The sequence below is a fragment of the Hyalella azteca genome, unplaced genomic scaffold (genome assembly GCF_000764305.2).
Source record: "Hyalella azteca isolate HAZT.00-mixed unplaced genomic scaffold, Hazt_2.0.2 contig1089, whole genome shotgun sequence".
Classification (NCBI taxonomy): domain Eukaryota; kingdom Metazoa; phylum Arthropoda; class Malacostraca; order Amphipoda; family Hyalellidae; genus Hyalella; species Hyalella azteca.
In genome coordinates, this window is record NW_025931421.1 from 56,729 (window position 1) to 76,392 (window position 19,664).

Below are 19,664 nucleotides of genomic sequence, written 5' to 3' on the forward strand. Positions count from 1 at the left end.
CTAGGAAAAATAAGAAGAAGGCTGTGGACTTGGCACCGCCGCACCGCCTCGCAGGAAACGTGGCAACGCCGCCCCCACAACTTCATTCGAGGCAGAAAGTGTGTCATAGCCCAGTTCCCTGGAGCTGCACGTGTGCGTGCCGCTGCTCACGTACACGCCGTGTGCACGTAATGTGTGACTCACGTACACGCTTGCGTGAAGTGTGTCTCGTGTACACGTGCCAGGCTTCATCCACCCGACGTATGTGCGTGCCTCAGGTACACGCATTGCCTCAAAACGCATGTATGAGCGCCGCGTGTACCTCATTTAAATGTCAGTGTAGGGACATGTGTGTGCAGTGTGTTTCACTTCGTTACATGTATGAGCGTGTCGCGTGTGTAACGTATAAGCCTGTGTCAGTACCACACGTACACGCGTGTACGTGGGGAGTGTGTCTCATGTACACGCTTGTCTTGCCTACGCTCATGTCTCACGCACGCATAAACTGTGAGCCTCATTTACACGCACGCGTACCTCACGTACACGTTTGCGTGCGTCACGCACATCGTCCAGTATTTCGTAGGTCAGCTGTGTGCCTCATGTATGCGCTGGTGTGTAATACTCAGTAGCAACTTATTCAAGTTCCTCGCGCTCATACATCTGTGTGCACTGGTAATAAATTTTGAGAGTTGGTTCAATATTCACTATAGTGAGTTTTTTGTTCGTAATTATATCATATCAACGAGCAATTACGTTGCTTTCGCAGGTATTGGTACGCAATTAAATGCCTTATTTGTACACATATCGTAAAGTATTTAGGTGCGTAATATATTTAGCAGCCCTATTTTTATAGATATCAGTGAGCATTATAATCTTAATATGCACAGTTAGTTCCGCGTTCCAGTGGAAAGTAACATCAGGCGTATATGTCCCTATATACGCCTTATAGTGGTCTTAACTATCAGTTTAAATCGCTCAAAAACCGACACCCGGCGGCGTTGAAGACATCAGCAGAAGGTTATAGATGTGCCCGTTTCTCCATCATATCAATGGATTAGATCAGATATTGCCTAAGCACTTTTTTTTAAATCTTATGATCCATTTGCAGTTCAATAATCATGATATTAGGTAACGAAATGCAAATTGGCAAATTCAAACTGTGAAACGTTTTGCCATTGAAAAGAATGTTCATCAAATAAATAAAATTTAGGAAACGGTAATTTAATTTAAAATCACGAATTTATTCATGACATTTTGTAGGAGCAAAAGGAAGCATGAACTGTTCCAATATAATATTTGATGCCCTTATTAGTTTCATTCAGGATATTGTAACCATAATGGACTTATTTATAGGATTGAATTTATGCTCATTTAGAACCTTAATAAAATTGACACTATTTATTAGGAAGTAATAGCGGACAAAATATATGGCTTGAAGTAACGACAGGTACGGCAATATTTTTGGTATATGGATTCGATTTAGATTACTAGCGTTATATGTTGATTTGATTTATAGCCTTTTGGATAACATATAAGGTAATCTAATTGATTGTAATGTAACATTGTAAGTATTCTCAGCTGTTAAATATAGTCTTTTGGAAGCTTTTGTTCTTTACACACCTGCCTGCGTGGCCAATAGTTAACAAATTACTATCTATGACATAGCCCGTAAAAACGAAGTACCGAGCTCCGAGTTTCATTAACAGAAAAGTTTCGGCTATTTTAAATAGCTTCTTACGAGGAAGAAACGTCGTGTGTGTCAGAAACGTCGTAAATTGTTATGTAATGCCTATTGGAAACATTACATTTAAATTTTAAATCCTCCCAAAAGCCTATTTGACGAATTCAGAAAATCAACTTACAAATTTTCAATAAGAAATACTCTCTGGTCTTCAACGAAACAACATCTTATATGGTCTTACCTCTGCTCTTCAACGGAACAACTTCATATGGTTTATACTTCCCCCTTAAAGCTCAATTCCTGCCCAACTATACGATTATAATGAAGATTACATGTCTTTAACAACCGTAATCATCCTTGCCACTTCTTAAATAAACAATTTGTAATTTGAAATAATTGTTTCCAGCGTAAATTTCGAACGCACGCTGTCACCACAAATTGGATTTCACGCTTCTTATTCGTGTCTCCGGCCATGTTGGGATTTGGTCCGAATCAACTTTCACGGTTTACGTAGTTTGTGTCAACTCTCATGGTCATGTCTATACAGACCATGACTATATGCCTCGTTCGTACATTAACGAATGAGTATCGCGATCTACTTCATGGCAATCATCGTTATGATGTCTACGCATCTTCTGTACAAATAATGACTTGCAATAATGAATGAAATGTCGTGTCTTCTCTATGGCAATCATCGTTATGATGTCTACGCATCTTCTGTACGCAAACCAGCAAGAAAAATGGCGATTTGTTTTGTTTCACAGCACGGTATCCAGCCTAAACTTACCGGCCGCCTCCGTATAAACCGTGATGATGAAATATTGCTGTCTACTTAATGGCATCAGTCATGATTACGATATTCCAGTAGAAACAATGGCTTGCAGATACGAATGTATCTACGCAATGGTTTGTATACAAGTTTGTTTTCTCATTAGATGAAATAATAGATATTATCTTTCGCCAAATTACTTGACGTCATTTCTGGTCTAATTATTCCTGTTCCTTGGATGAAATTAAAAGAAAAGTGACAGAAGAACACATAATTACATTGACCAATATAATGGATCTGAAATTAGTGTGCCAAAAGATATAATTAAGGAAGTTTATTGCTCGTTTGTTCACACGAAAAATCTTCATTATAGCGCGTTGTTTTAAGCCTACGATGATGGTAAGAACAAGTTCTTCTTCCCAAATGAAAAATCACTCGGACAGTGTAAACTAAATTTCCAATATACTTAAAGTTGAAGTAATCATCAAAATTTGCTAAAAATCCATTACAAATAAAATTCTTGAAAGTAAATTCGACGTTAGGGCATGAATGCGTATAACCGTGTGGCTCACAAAGTGCAGTTACATTGGTCAGCAGCTAAAAATAAATTACCGGATTGATGTCGACCTCACTAGGCCATGTTCCCAAAACGAGATGCAACAAAACCCAACATTTATTATGTGGGCATTCGCTCTCAAACGAGTTTACGACATTATTTGATTCCGTAAATTTGTCGGCTGGAATTTTATTTGTCTGCCAGTCCTCGCAGTGAATTTATATACAGCTGTCTTATATAGAGATTGAAAACATAGTGTATTTAAGATTATATGAAACGAAGACAAGCGATGTTTAAATATTATAATTGAATTGTTATTCACTTTACAATCATTACGAATATGTGATATTAAGGAACGATATCTGCTAATTTTTCTTCCGTCATTTCCATCGTCATTTAAAGGAAGAAAGAAAAACAAACACTATGAAGTTTTCCTCTTAGTTTAACTCAATGTAATATATGACTATGTTTTATTATATATCATTCAACCTGACTCGCAATATTTCATCCAGGTCAACCATACTTTTTCTCTTTCGTCCAAATCAACCTGACTTGATCTACTTCCTGCAAGTCAATCTCATTCGTTCTATTTCATCTAAGTCAACATGACTAGTTCTATTTCATCCAAGCTAGTTAACCTGACATGTTCAATTTCATCCAAGTCACCTTGACTCGTCATATTTCATCCAAGTCGACCTGACTCGTTCTATTTTATCCGATTTAGTTCCTGACTCATCCTATTTCATCAGGGCCTGAATTATTCGTTCCTTTTTATCCAATTAAATTAGACTGTGTTATATTTTTACCCATTATAGACGCGGATGGATTGGGATGCACTCAAAAGCATTACAAATCTAGCTCCAGCATGACCCTATATATGACTCGAGAAGATGGAGAAGATTGATTCTATCACATAATATCGCGTTATAGCATACCATAAAAGTCCTCGTACTTGTTGAACCATGATCATGTTGTTCATTATTTCGGATTTGTTAATCATGTCGTAAACCAAATATTCCTCGAATTCTAACTTGGCCATTTGATTACTGATTCGGTCGATGAGTTTGGGCTTTACATCCCTAAATCATATATAGACTTTAGACGCTCATTTCGAAGCAAAAATGCATAATCACAACGACTTAGACCAAATGGTTTGTTGCCCTACTCATTTTGAACATCAAAAGATCGAACCTCATAGCGACTGAAGTGTTTTTGTGCTGATCTCGAGTTGGTAATAGCACGTACGACAGCTCCAATACATCCCGACTCGTATGAATGACACGCGCGTTCGTCGGCACAGATGTTTGACGAGATCTCCTTCGCACAATGGGAGAAAAGCGTCGATTTGTGTCCGGCTCCGTTAGCTTAACCTTTCTGGGTCATAATCACTTGATTTAATCCTTGAATGTCCTGATAATTTGTCCGCATCGACCAAAGATATATTAACGTTAATAGAGCTAACAAAATTCTTGATATCGGCTACTAATGAGTTAATTTTTATCAGGTTGATTCAAATGAGGAGATAATCAACCCAAAAAATATTTATTGGTATTTTTGACAACGTCATCCTGCTCTTTACTATTCTTTTATTTGTGGATAAAACACAACAGAAAACTAGAGCACATAAACTGTTTAATGATGCATCAGAAAATTCATTACCTATCGTGTCTTAAAACTAACTAATATTTAATAGTAAAATATTCATGTGCAACCTTTATACGACTGCTCGTTCGACCGATAAATTCGTGTAAATTATATTTATGTAATTCAGTGAAATTCTCCTGAGATCTGAACCACAAGTATTAAGATCGGCCCGACATAACAGTTTGAAAATTTGATGGTGAATTTGTGTGTAAAGAGTTTTTGTTTTTACGTTAATGTTGGATGCATTTTGTGATGATTGTGATTGTTTTTTTAGCACATTTTCTCATTTATGAAAAAAATGCACTATTGTGCTCGCCATGTCCGTCTGTCTATCTGTCCGTCCGTCTGTCAGTGACCTCAAGTTTTCGTCGACGAGAAAATGCGCTCTCTGTCACTCACCGCTGTGAGTAATGAGTTATATTTTTTGTTTCTTTTGTGTTCGATTGTGTTCAGTTTTTTATGGATCCGCCCCGTTTTTGTAACCTCTCAGCAATTTTTGGTAAGTAATGTTTTAAATCATCGAATAAAAAAGTGATTCGAGTTTTTGCCTCTTCTAAAACTTGAGCTTATATGTGTATGTGTGTGTGTGTGGTTTGTGGCCTACAAAGAACAATTTTTATTGAAGATCAACCTTCAAATAAGTCGAAGCATAGATTTGCACGTCGCGGTATGACCATGTTACATCGAAAAGTCGAGTGCGTTAGTTTTAATATTAATAGAGAAGAAAATTCCCCCACAATATGCAAAGACAAAATTCTTGCATGATTGCTTCGGAATGATAAGATCGTGGTACAAAAAACTTAACTTGACCACGCAATGACTTTATGACCTTATGATGAGTTTAGGACTTTTTAGTCCTTAGTTTTCTCATAAAAATAGATTATTTAGCGAATGTTCCTTCATTTGTTCCGCGGCAAAGTTTCACACTTTGTTACTTAGTTTATATTAAAAAGTTAATATTTTTACGTCATTAAAACATTAGAGTGCAATACATAATTTTTTGTAATAAACCAGCTTAATTTTCCCAATATATCGCGTTATTGAATCTTCACTCTCATCTGCTTAGAATCAAGGTACAAGTTTAATACACAATACTCCATGTATGTAACACAAGTTTCTGTCAAAAACTCATCTAACACTATAAAATCCTTTATAATCCTTATATATATAAACTCATCTAATACTCTGTATATAATCCTTTATAATTATGGTGGGTAGGATACGCTAGTCATGATAAAATAAATTAGGAAAAATGTTTTATATTCTCGGATCGACGATCTCTGAGCTATGCAATTCTAGCGAAATTATACTATTAATGACAATCGTAATTATTAAAACAAGCAGTGACACATGCTTAAACAACTCAGAATTAAATTGGTTCGATTTTTCAGTAAATTTGATCTTTTATTTGGTGTCAGTTTTTAATCTGTTAATTTTTTTATTAACACTATTATTTTGTTTATTTGCGTGACCCCTCATGGAAACAATTAACAGGAAAATGCTTTTTCTAAGCCTTTGAGATTTGTAATAAAAACTACATACCTACACTGCTATATACATTAAAATACTCTTCACTTCTTTTTGGAAACTTCCCGTCCCATGAAGTTTGCTCGGAAATATTGAAACATGTGGTGTCGTGTGGGAAAATTTAATGTAAAATTTTTGTTAAGCTTTGTTGTAAAACTTTAAATTTGTCTTCACTTTCGTGATTTCACAATCTGCCATTTGATTTTTTTTAAACGCTCCCCCTAGTTAACTACTGGACTGATACGTGATCTGGATAATCTCAGGTTGGTTTCTCATTTAATTTTTAATGACAAATTTATGCTGGCAGTATAAAAAGTTTTAAATGTAATACGAAATTGATGTCTTCCAACTCTAATAATTAGGAGATGTAGAAAATTTATAACCAAGTAATTTCGACCGTAAACCGAACAATCAGGGAGTTTCTAAAAATCTATAATGTCAATTCTGACTTCTCACAAGACAAGTACAAAACATTCGAGGCCATGAATCCTCTTAAGGTTACCGGCCATTTTTTAAATTATTAACTGATTTGGGGTGAATTAAGCAAGTGTGGAAATATGCGCTCGAAACTTGATATCTAAATTATCATATATCTAAAAATTCGGTCAGGGATCTGACCTAAAGAACATAACTATGAGGATCGAGGGTAATTTTCCATAATATTTACCTGTAACAGCAATAGTTACATTGAATTGCTCTCAATTTCCTAGGCAATTCTTATGATTTCCGGAGGTTATACCAGCATTATACTCAGGCGGTTTCATCATCTACCCATTACGAAATTCAATTTTGCTCCAATTAGCTTTCACTTATGGCGGCTAAGTATAAGCAAGACGAATGAATTGACTATATTACCGCTCGGTAATATTACATATACTTTGACAACATCTAAGACTTTTCCTTTTTTAGGTTATTGACGATAAAAAAAATTTAAAATTGGAGTTGTACTCAACCAAAGCCATATAGTATGATTATAGAGGACAAATTCACTACGGATGCGGAATGTTTTAGACATTATTCTCTTCAATTTCGCTTAATCATGCATGATTATCTTATTAATTTTGTGTTCGCATTTACAATTAGCAAGAATGCACTGTATTATATTGTTTTTTACGTATTTTTATTTGCTGAGTAAGAGACTAAAGCATTGAAATTTCCAAGGGGTACATAAAAGAAGTGGTTTTCTAAGATATACTCATAAAAAACAACTTGTTCCATGGTTAACTAATCAAAATTAAAGTGCCACATCATACAACAATAATGTTTTTCCAATAAAATAGGTAATATGGCAGATTCTTGGGGAACTAATAGTGTAGGAATAAAGAAAAAAAAATCATTGTTCTTAAATTAGGATATAACGTCGTGGTGTTGCGAGGTTTCGTTTCGCGTCTGAGTTGTCATAGTTCATGTGCGTCTTGTGTTGCAAAAAACTCTATTGTTATATCCTCAGCGGGAACTGCGTATCGTAAGTACACGAGTGAACCTAATTTAAAAATTAATAAAATATGCGATTTTCATAAAGGCAATATTCACGATATAGTGCTAAAGGGGCATTCGCGATTATGGTTGAGGTCACGATCACGAAGAGTATAGGCTAATACAAGATTATCATGAAGGACGCTACCATTACCACGACATAGAACTAAAGGGGCATGTGCAATTATCATGGAGGCAATGTTCGAATGTATTAAGGAACATACACGATTATCATGAGGGCATTGAATTTACGGGGCCATACTCGATTATCGTGACAGCATTGAATTTACGGGGCCATACACGATTATCATGGAGGCCACGATGACGGCATAGAATAAAGGGGCAAATTTGTTTAATAATTTGAGGCCACGACCACGATACTGAACTGAAGGGACATGCACGATTATGATTGAGTTTGATTGGAAACCAGTGCATGCTTTTTATTAATAATCTTTGTAGCCGCCATTTTCCCTTTTTCTGAAATTTGTAGCTATAGAATTAGCCTACTCGACGCAGTTGATTTTACAAGCGTCATTAGCATTCATTGTTAGCCCTTATACAATTTTCATTATCAAGCTGGTGGTTATACAACACTTGAAATTGAATTTAGGATATGACAGTAGTACATATCAATGATATAGTAGATAAAATTCAATATATTAGCTTAAAATTACTCTGAAAATAATTTCAGCGTATGCGGACGAATCCTGTAGTTTGGAGGTTGATGGCTGCAAACTCACTCTTGATAATGAGGGCCTCAGCTATCACCAGTCTCGATGGGTCGGGGCACCGCATCGACATTTGAGGCATGACTCGATGAGCATGCCTCAAATGGGCATGCCTTGATGGGCATGCCTCAAATGGGCATGCCTCGATGTGCATGCCTCGATGGGCATGCCTCAAATGGGCATGCCTCAAATGGGCATGACTCGATGGGCATGCCTCAAATGGGCATGACTCGATGGACATGCCTCAAATGGGCATGCCTCGATGGGCATGCCTCAAATGGGCATGCCTCGATGGGCATGCCTCACAGATTCTTGGGGAACTAATAGTGTAGGAATAAAGAAAAAATAATCATTGTTATTAAATTAGGATATAACGTCTTGGTGTTGCGAGGTTTCGTTTCGCGTCTGAGATGTCATTGCTCATGTGCCTCTTGCGTTGCAAAAAATCTCTAGACTCTATTGTTATATCCTCACCGGGAATTGTGTATGGTAACTACACGAGTGAACCTAATTTAAAAATTCATAAAATATGCGATTTTCATGAAAGCAATTTCACGATACAGTACTAAAGGGGCATACACGATTATGGTTGAGGTCACGGTCACGAAACAGAAGTATAGGCTAATAAAAGATTATCAGGAAGGTCGCTACCATTACCACGACATAGAACTAAAGGGGAATGTGCGATTATCATGGAGGCAATGTTCAAATGTATTAAGGAACATACACGATTATCATGAGGGCATTGAATTTACGGGGCCATACACGATTATCGTGACAGCATTGAATTTACGGGGCCATACTCGATTATCGTGGAGGCCACGATGACGGCATAAAATAAAGGGGCATATTTGTTTAATAATTTGAGGCCACGATCACGATAATGAACTGAAGGGACATGTACGATTATGATTGAGTTTGATTGGAAACCAGTGCATGCTTTTTATTAATAATCTTCATATTCGATTTTTCAATGAGTCGAACAAAATTTTTTGCTGGCGCCGGGAGATCAAAAAGCAGGTTTCCGAATGATATTTTAATGGATTGCGACGTTTCGAAAATACAATTTTTATAATCAAGCTGGTGGTTTTACAACACTTGAAATAGAATTTTGGATATGACAGTAGTACATATCAATGATATAGTAGATAAAATTTAAAATATTAGCTTAAAATTACTCTGAAAATAATTTCAGCGTCCGGACGAATCCTGTAGTTTGGAGGTTGATGCTGGAGACTCGCTCTTGATAATGAGGGCCTCGATGGGCCCTCATATATAGGCCCTCGATGGGCACCGCATATATGCGTTGCCCTGACCCATCGAGGGCACCGCATCGACATTTGAGGCATTCCCTCGATGGGTATGCCGTGCACCAGCAAGAATGCAGTGTAGGAATAAATAAAAAATAATCATTGTTATTAAATTATGATACAACGTCTTGGTGTTGCGAGGTTTCGTTTCGCGTCTGAGATGTCATTGGAGTGTTCTGGCGGACGTTCAGAACGAGAGAAGCGGAACCGATGATCACACTCTTCAGAACCCTTGTAATACCTATCCTTGAATACTGCTGCCAGCTCTGGACTCCGTTCAGATGTGTATAAGAGACAGATTATGACTAACATAACAAGATTTATTCATAGCAGCAAAATATACCAACTGAGATAAAGCAATGAATCCATCGCTTGATGATTTTTTGACGTTGGTTCTTTGGTCTAAACGACTTTGTGATACACCGTCTCAAATGCCCGTGTTTTATGGGCCATTGATCGGAATGATGGAAAGAATAACCAACTATTATCTGATTTTGCAATAACACATTTCATGGTTCCAGTGACTTTACATATCGGGTCGTTCTACACATCATCTATAATATTCAATTTAATAATTACTGAAAATAGAAATTGATAAAATATTATAATAGTTTAACTTCTGCTGGCAAGCGAATATTTTTGTTCATGATCACGAGCCGAAACATGGGCAAAATAACGTTACGGAAGATCATACAAGTTTTTTATACATTTTAATTGCTAACTATTATGATTATAGCCTCGTAATCCCGTATTCCGAAAATAAGAGTAATTAATCTACAGCACCAATAGCGACATGAAAATATCGGCTTTGCCTAAACGAAGTTTTACTGTTATGGATACATTATGAAGATGATCACAAACAGTTAAAAATCCAATGCATTCCATCAATTAATACAAATTGAACTCTTATCCTCTANCTGAGCTCAAACTGCCGCTGAGGAGTGGCATAAAGAAGGCACATCAGGGGCGGCACTAGGTTTTAAGGCTTATGGCTTATGTACTTATTTAAGGCTTATGGCTTATTTACTTCTTTAAGACGTATGGCGTATGTACTTCTTTAAGGCTCGTGGCTTATGTACTTCTTTAAGACGCATGGCTTATGTACTTACTTAAAGCTTACGGCTTATGAACATAGATTTAAGGCTTATGGCTTATTTACTTCTTTAAGACGTATGGCTTATGTACTTCTATAAGGCTTATGGCGTATGTACTACTTTAAGGCTTTTGGCTTATGTACTTCTTTAAGACTTATGGATTATGTAATTCTTTACAACTTATGGCTTATGTATTTTTTTAAGATTTATAGCTTATTTAATTCATTAAGACTTATGGCTTGTGTACTTCTTTAAGACTTATGGATAATGTAATTCTTTAAAACTTATGGCTTATGTACTTTTTCAAGATTTATCGCTTATGTAATTCTTTAAGACTTATGGTTTATGTACTTCTTTAAGACTTTTGGCTTGTGTACTTCTTCTAGACTTATGGATTATGTAATTCTTTAATACTTACGGCTTATGTACTTCTTTAATACTTATGGCTTATGTACTTCTTTAATACTTATGGGTTATGTGATTCTATAAGACTTATGGCTTATGTGCTTCTTTAAGACTTATGGCTTATGCACTTCTTTTAGACTTATGGCTTGTGTACTTCTTTAAGGCTCATGGCTTATGTATTTTTTTAGGCTTAAGACATGTATTTCTTTATGATCGTATTTAAAATTATTCAGGGGGGCTTTGAAGTATTTTAGGAGACTGAAGCCCCTCTAAAATAGGCAAAGTGACGTCGCAGGTGCAAATGCATATATTGGTATAACTGCGCAGTAGGTGTCTTTTATTGCTGGTTTTGTCTTTTTATCAAAAAATTTCTACAGTTTTGCGATATAGTTTGCCAAATTCAAGAAAACAAAAAGAAAATTGTTAATTAGAATTACTCATTGGTCTATGATATTCTAAGTAAAACGGCAAAAATGAGTTTATGAACTTTAAATCGCTTAGGTTCGTCGCCATCAGAAGTCAAGAATTGTGATTGAAATTAGGTAAATTCCTGCTAGTGACCTCATCAGAAGAGAAGTAGGATTGTAGCCGTTTAATGTTAGGTCGATTAGTTAATGTTATGAAACCGATAAATTGAATGATAAGGAACTAAATTCGTGATATTGTTTTTGCGCAATCAGCCTCGGTAATATTAATTTTTCTCAAATTCATCGAAGAATGAGGTCACTTCCAAATAATTGTAAATGCAGAATTTTCTCTTATAAATAAACAGGATCTATTAAAGATTTTATACGCGAGTGTATATGAGTTTAAATTTGGCTTCTGAGGCATAGTTAAAGAAATGAAAGCATTAGTTGTTGGGAGTTATATTGTATATCGAGCATTGAATTTTTAATAGTGATCATTTGAACGCAGACAAATGTAATAATTTCAACGCAATGATATTTGAATTATCATTTCTCTTCTTGGAGCTGAAAGCTCCTTTATTTGCTGTGTTGACAACTTGGCAGAATATTCGTACTTTAACTATCATTATCAACATTTTTTCATGATATTTGATTAAAAAATTGCAACCCACTTACCTTGCAGCGAAGGCTTTGTCCCTCGCTAGGCTGGACACTCTGGGCGGGGGGATGCTGGCTTGCTGACAGTAAAGGAAGATTGCGTCAGCGATGTCCAGGTTATCAGACGTCAGCCGCCCCAGGTGCTGGTGCACCAGACGTAGGCTGTCCTGCGTCACGCGTAGTTCTACGTCCGGCTACATGACGAAAAATGACTGTTATTGCGACATCTTGTACTTTAATTATATTATTCCTGAAAGGAATCTGAGGCTGAAAAAGCGCATATTAAACGTCATGCCAACAAATTCAAGTCATAGTATAGAAGTGATGGCACTGAAGAAATAGGCCCATGGCCTGGTGCCGATTCTTGTACTTTTCGTGACTTGATTCACAGGGAATCCGGCCTTTGGCACCCGATCTTTCCATAAGTGACGATTGATTGAGATAGCTGCTGGACTTATTGCCAGGTCCTTATAAGGTGCATATGCATTTCAAGATTCAGTCATAATCAACGATGTATCAACGTCATTTGCCTGGAGTTAATTGTATCAACCATTCGCGTATTTTTTCAACATTTCTCGTAATTATCAATCTGACAATACCTGGCACATACTCTAGATTTTTCCTCCAGTTTTGCCTTCCGTTGCGTTGGTAATTTTTATCTTTCGTAGTGGAAAATTTTAGACATAGATAATATAAACATAGGCAACTAAACTTATAGTAGTTGTTGGAGAGAAGGTGACGACATCATACTGCGACAACACAACATAATTTTTGTTTTGTTAATCTTGGTTAACATTTTTTCCTCAAATTATGAATCGGTGTCTAGCTGCGTCGGTAATTTCTTAGCTGTTATATAATAATAGAAGCCATTTGGATGTAAATAATATTAACAAATTCAATTCTATGTATAGTGAATTTTTTGGGGAACGGTGATGACTTTATAGTTGGACAATTCAACATAATTTTTCACTGTTAATTCGTTTTATATTTATTCCTCACATCGGCATCTAATAGACTTCTAACAAACAGGCATTTTATGTCATCCGAATTACTTATATGATTCCTGAAAAATGAAATATATCTATGAGAACTAATCTTTACGTTTTCAAAATACGTACCTTCCTTGCCTTCGCTTCACCGATGCGTATTAATTTAACTGAGAGTTCTTTTTTCAAAGTAAAATACTCGGTGTAATTGACTATAGCAGAAGATTTACTCCGTGCATGTCGGCGGGTGCGTCGGAGCAGGCTGGCCACGGCGAATCCCTGTCGGTTAATTTTGGGGTTGGTCCAGTGTGCTTTTTTCACCCGTAGCCGCCCGGATTAGCAAAAAAATTATTGTGCAATGGGTTTTGAGCATTTTATTCCCATTTTGATGTCACGTTGGCTTCTACTGCATTTCACAAAGCCGAAAACTGCGTCTTCTCGGCTTCAGTGAGTCTTGTCCCATTTGGCATATTTTTTACTTCGAAAAAATAAAAGTGAGGACACTGAACTACACCAGAAGTACACCAGAAAGGCCCTAAATGACGAAAATCAATATATTCTTTATATTTCTGTACTTTTTAAAGAGAAAATGTTACAGAAAGATACCAAAATGGAGAAAAACCTATCCTTGTCTTACAACCATTTCCACCTAGGTTTTTCTAATTTTCATAATTTCTTCTCATATAATTTGAGAAAAATTTTTTTTTTGGACAGCGTTGGAACCGTTTTAAAACGTAGTTTAACCTCGTATAATTAGAATCCCTTAATTTTTTGTGCAAGAAAAAATAATTGGAGAAAACTGGGTGGTCGTATAGCCATTTCCGGCATTGTAGTTTGTTAGAGTTTTTTTCGATCTAGGAAATCGATTAGAAGTTCTCTATAAATAATTTCATAGATAGATAAAATTGCACCTGCACTTCGAACTTAAAAAATTCTTAACTAAGAACTCAAATAACTATAGATGAAATGTATGAGTCATTTAAGAAAATATGTATAAACTCAATGATATAAAATTTACTATAAAGATAACTCCCATAAACGTTACCTCCAGTTCTCTTTGAAAGCTTTTTAAATTTTCCTGACCCTGGAGAATACGTTTCTTAATTTGTTGGACTTCTGCTTCCAGTTCCAGACGCGGCTTGTCTTCCACACCTGGTAAAAAAATTCTCATACAACGATCTAAAATGAGGATGTCAAAAATTTGAATATAAAGATGAGAATTTTTCGTTTAATATCAATGCACCAAATAGCAGAAATTTAAATGTGCATCATAGCTTATCAATGAATAAAACTCTAAATATATATCTAATATTTTTGAATGTGCACCGAATTACCAATGCTCAATCATCGATGATGCACCAATTTGAAGAGAATGAATGACATTACCCAGTGATAGACGAGATTACGATCACGATTTTCAAGAAAACATCCCAATTTGGCCAGGAGAATATAAATAATGGTTTCGTCCTCCAACCACATGACTTACTCTCGGTGATGACGGAATGCAGCTCACGACGCAGCTGCTGGCCTTCGTTGCGAGCCTCTTGCAGGAGGATGTTGAGGGCCTCAAGGTCCTCTTGTGCCTCCAGCACCGCCTCCTCCACCAGGTCCTCGGCCTCTTGCAGGCCCGATATGTCTTGCTCTACCTGTACGTAGCAAAATGAGAGATTACAATAATCTGAATCAACACTTTTTCTCGAACGGTTCAAGCCAAAAACGTTCCTTAGAATTCTAAGTATATTAATTATTAAAAAACTTTAAAATTGCTTACGTTCTCTTATTAAAACTTACCTTCATTAAGGCCCTAGCTGCCGTTATCTCAGTCTCTTCTTCCTTCTCGGCTCCCAAACTGACACGAATCTCAGTGTACCTGCAAGAAAAGGAAGTTCGCTTCTCAAACTAAATGCAATATGGCAATAAAACTAAATACAACATAAGCGCCAAGTGAGAGAGATCAGTTAATTTAGTGAGATAAAAGATGGAAACCATAGAGTGAATTCGAAAGCATTATCAAAGGGAAATAATTATATTTTATACAGAATACATTGTCTGAGTACAATTGAGAGAAAACGTATAAACTGAGTTGCATGGACCGTCAGTAGAACTGATAGCTTTGACAATAACGTAAACTCGAATACGAGGTAGGAAAGAAACCTGATCAAATCACGTCATCGTTACAAAGTTTCTCATGGATCCTAAATTTTTAAAAGATCATCTACCGTTTTTGGATCTGGCTAAGTTTAGTGGAGCTCTGGTGCAGACTCAGTGTCTCGTAGTGTAGAGTTTGTTCCGATGCCCGTATCTCCTTCTCCCGCTCTTTGATTTTGTTCTTCACTTCGTCGCACTGCTCATCGATGAGCTGCAGGAATGACCGAGAGAGACAGTTTTTTATAAAAATAAGTATAAATAAACCACTGTATTAATTATCAATGTTAACTCTTCAAATGAAAACAAATTTCACTTGTAGGGAAATTCAGGTGTTCTTTTTTCACGAGTTAAGTTTCAATTCAATCATTGCCAAAGTTCAAAGCTTTATAAAAACCTTGGACATTTGACTCCGGGATTTGTTGAGGTCTTCAGCCGCTGCACGGACACGTTGCAGCTCTGCACGGCGCTGGCGCAGCTGCAGCTGCTGCAGCGCGCGTTGTACGTCTGTCGCCTCGCATTCGTTGATCAGACGTCGTTTTTCTCTGTCAGTTTTAAAAATATGAAATATAAAATACAGTAAATTTTCAACTCACCGAATATATCCTTTTTATGCCATTGCGTGGCCGGTTATTTCCGAGGGTTAAGCTTTAAGATTAGTTTTAAATATGAAAATTTATTGAATCTTAATATAAATAATATAAATTAAGTCGATCGAGTTATCTATTTTTGATTATCCGCCTTCTGTGGTAGGGGAGGCTCTTTTAAATAATTTAAAAGATATGCCCACCTCTCACAATTCTCGCAGGCCATCTGGACGGACTGCAGTTCTTCTTTTACGTTGTCGAAGTTCTTCTGTTTCTTCGATAGGTCGTTGCAGCTACTGCTGAGCTGACACTGGATATAACGAATATTGTTTAAATACCAAATAATCTAATATGACGCGTAACTAGATGGGAGTCTTCTAAAGTTACATGTGAAATGATTAAAAATAGTGTTTTAGAACGAAATAAATGAAAAATCAAACTATAACCGGATGATCAATGCAGTCGAAAAATATTTATTCACAAAAAAGTATAGAATATACGTGTGACGAAACTCACCATGAGAGCAGAAGTTTGCCTCTTCAAGTCGTTGACGGTATCGAGTAAATTTTTCAGGTCTGTTTCCATAATTTTGATCTGCTGCTGCTTGCTGATCACTTCTTCGTTGTTGTTGGCGTCGTGAGTCAAGTCGTAAATTTTCTGTTTCAGTGTTTGCAGCTCAGACCTCTGATATGAAAATAAAAAATTAAATATATGAAGTTTAGCTGAATTTAAATGGATGGAAATGAAGCTTCCTAAGATTAATCATTTGTAAAAAATATTTGTATGGAACATTTATCAAAATAAAATAGAAGAAAATAGAATATCTAATCGAATAAAATTATATAACCTTTTCTTATCCTTTAATAAAGTTGCGAAACAAAATTGGAATGATAAATATTAATTAAAGGAAACAAAATTGGATGAAGATAAAATGTTATAAGTTTTTTCCCTATTCAATGTAAAACAAAAACAGCTGAAAATTTAAGATACGACAGAATTATGTCATATCATATATAGCCCTCAGACCATTGCCCTCTATTTGCTACCAAAATGGTTCAAGTCATAAGTTTGAGCTTGAAGATCTGATTGCATTAGAGCATCAATATGGTAATCAGTTTGGCACATTAAGAGGCAAAACATTAAAGTTTAATGTCTATGGTTCTGATTTTGAATAACAGCCAGGAAAATTAAATTTCACCGACGAAAATAAAATATTGCTATTCAATTTTTACACTCACAAAATTAGAGTCTTCCTAAATTCGGTAGAAAGTGTGGAGCTTAAGTCGTTTACAGAAAAGGAAACCGAAATAAAATGCATGCAAATAGATAAGCCAACCTGGTGATAGCAAAGCTCTCTGAGTTTTTCAATGCTGGCTGAGGCTTTCTTGGTTTCAATCGCCGTGCGTTTGATGTGGCATTTTAACGCCTCTATTTCTCCCAGCTGCGCTTTCTCTGCCTGTATAGTTGCCTGTAGTTCTGTCTGTTGAGGAATATTGACCAAAACTAAAACGCTGAACATTGAAATACGCATGAGTGGCTCCATAGTGTAAGATTTTAACGATAGGCTAAGTGAGCCTCGAATGAAACAGTATCTCAGCTAGGGCTAATAATCTAATGATATGCCATTGTTTCTGTATACTCCTATATACTGTAAACATAAATGAAAAATGGAATAATAAACTATTGATTAGCTTGGTTGCTCAGTTAAGGTTTAATTGATTGCTCTCCTCTATTATGGTTTGCTGAAATATGCATAAAATGCTGGTTCAATCCGTTTACAGTCATGATCATTCTTTAAGAAAATAATTATATTTTCAAAGACGGGTTAAACTTTGTTATTTTCTGATTAACAGTCCTTGCATACATTTTGTATCGCAAAATTTAATTCAGCATTTTCATTTACCGGAGGAGATTTGTCAAAATTCGTTTAAAGTAAATCTTAAGTTCTAAATATTAAATGCATTCTAAGTCTTCTTGAACTCGTTAAAATTTGTGAAGGTCTTGTCGTACCTGATGCTGCTGTAGAATTGTCCCCGCTTGGTCCTTCTTGCGCATTACTTCTTGAAGTTCTCTTTCTCTCTCCTGAAATTAATGATGAAAAGCTTGAATTGTGTACCCGTGTGCCTGATGTTTTGAAAATAGAGATGACACATTTCAATCGTATCTGTACAGATAATTGTTGATCTTTGGAGTTTCAAATTTTGAAATTATTTTCTAGCAAAATTCACCCATTAATTTTATGTATAAAATTAGTTATTGTTAATCTTATGTATAAAATTAATGGTTGTTAATGTTAATTAAATGTTAATTTCAATGATTATAAAATTATGTATAAAATTTATAATGAATCAATAATTTATGATTTATAAATCATGAATTTCTAACCTCAACACTGGCGTCTAACAGCCTGGCTTCAGCAGTTGTGTTCACCAGAAGTTCAGTGTTGAGCGCGAGCCTTTGTTGCGTCTTCTCGATCCTCGACTCTAGTTTTTTCACCCTGGTTTCCTTCTCTTCCAGAGCCTCCTTCTCTTGGTTGATGTCTTTCTTCACTCTGAGTATTTCTTCTTCGATTCTCTTGAGAGCGTTTCGTAAACCTGCTTCCTGTTTATGGGTTATTTGATAGCAAAAAATGTATAAATGTATTGCACTATCATGTTATAGTAAATATGGAATTATGGATACGTAGTCAAATTGATTTTTATGTGTAGTTACGAGTTCAAACGCCGTGGTATAAGCTGGGTTGGCAAGAAAGAGGAATCAAGTGGAATATTTCTGGTGTAAAATTGAATGGGGAAAGAAACATTAATCCGATATTGAAAGACTTGTTCCTGATTTACTTCAAGTTCCTATTGAAGAAAATAAGCAAGCCCAACTTCCACACTGAAAATAATAAGTTAAAATTAAGTCGAACACTGTAAAAAAGAATGCAGATAATTTTATGGCATTGACCACGGCATTGCGGTACAAAGAATATTGTTTCTACTGCATCCATGAATACAAAATGCCGTCCATGAATACAACTCACTTGTGCCGACAGTTCGAGCTTGGTGGCTTCAGCCTCATGTATTTGATGGTAGAGATCCGAGGACATTTTCAGTTTCTTAGCGAGTTTTCGCTCAATGCGTTTGCACGAACTGCGCAGACGGGACAGGAAAGCAGCCTCTTCGCGCTCACCTTTTTCAGCTTCTTTAATTTTGTCGCGCAGTTCCAGGAATCTCTGATATGCAAAGTTGTTTTTAAAAAGAAAAAAAAATCGTTTTATGTTATTGTAAATATATGCATTGATGCGGAAATGATGAATTCTGTTAATTTTGGTGTAAATAAAATTATTTTACTCAAAAATAATTTTAAAAAATATTTTTAAAATGACTGAAATCTTCATAGCAGACATTGAATCACGATTTAATAATAAAAGTCTACTTTAATGCATCGATACATTTATATTTTATCCATTTATATCTTCTAGAGTCATGCATTACCTGAACAATACACTTATGCTCGTCGCCTTTCTGTGTGAGCGTGACGAGGCAAAGCTCCCACTGGACGAGCAGCTCGTCTCTGCGTCGCGCCGTCTCGACGAAGGCAGCAGCCAGGGCTTGCTGCGCGCTCTGCTCAGCGGCTTCGTCGTGACGTGCTTCCTCGAGCGATGTCTCTGCTCGCGCCACCTCGAGACCGCTCTTCTCCAGCGCCAAAAATACTTCCTAAAATAAAAT

At 36.2% G+C, this 19,664-nt stretch overlaps 1 protein-coding gene across 1 annotated transcript in view; it reads right to left on the bottom strand.

Annotated features, from left to right (window-relative positions):
- Nucleotides 1-19,664, bottom strand: part of LOC125178236 (myosin-11-like) — a 27,295-nt gene continuing 7,631 nt past the window's right edge. The window contains exons 5-18 of the mRNA XM_047881508.1: nucleotides 19,431-19,652; nucleotides 18,977-19,168; nucleotides 18,337-18,552; nucleotides 17,962-18,033; nucleotides 17,288-17,431; nucleotides 16,468-16,635; nucleotides 16,155-16,261; nucleotides 15,762-15,909; nucleotides 15,439-15,578; nucleotides 15,011-15,089; nucleotides 14,706-14,865; nucleotides 14,265-14,371; nucleotides 12,252-12,427; nucleotides 1-142 (exon numbers count right to left, since the gene is read on the bottom strand). Of these exons, the coding sequence (XP_047737464.1) occupies nucleotides 1-142; nucleotides 12,252-12,427; nucleotides 14,265-14,371; nucleotides 14,706-14,865; nucleotides 15,011-15,089; nucleotides 15,439-15,578; nucleotides 15,762-15,909; nucleotides 16,155-16,261; nucleotides 16,468-16,635; nucleotides 17,288-17,431; nucleotides 17,962-18,033; nucleotides 18,337-18,552; nucleotides 18,977-19,168; nucleotides 19,431-19,652 (2,073 nt within the window). The remainder of the gene's footprint in view (nucleotides 143-12,251; nucleotides 12,428-14,264; nucleotides 14,372-14,705; nucleotides 14,866-15,010; nucleotides 15,090-15,438; nucleotides 15,579-15,761; nucleotides 15,910-16,154; nucleotides 16,262-16,467; nucleotides 16,636-17,287; nucleotides 17,432-17,961; nucleotides 18,034-18,336; nucleotides 18,553-18,976; nucleotides 19,169-19,430; nucleotides 19,653-19,664) is intronic.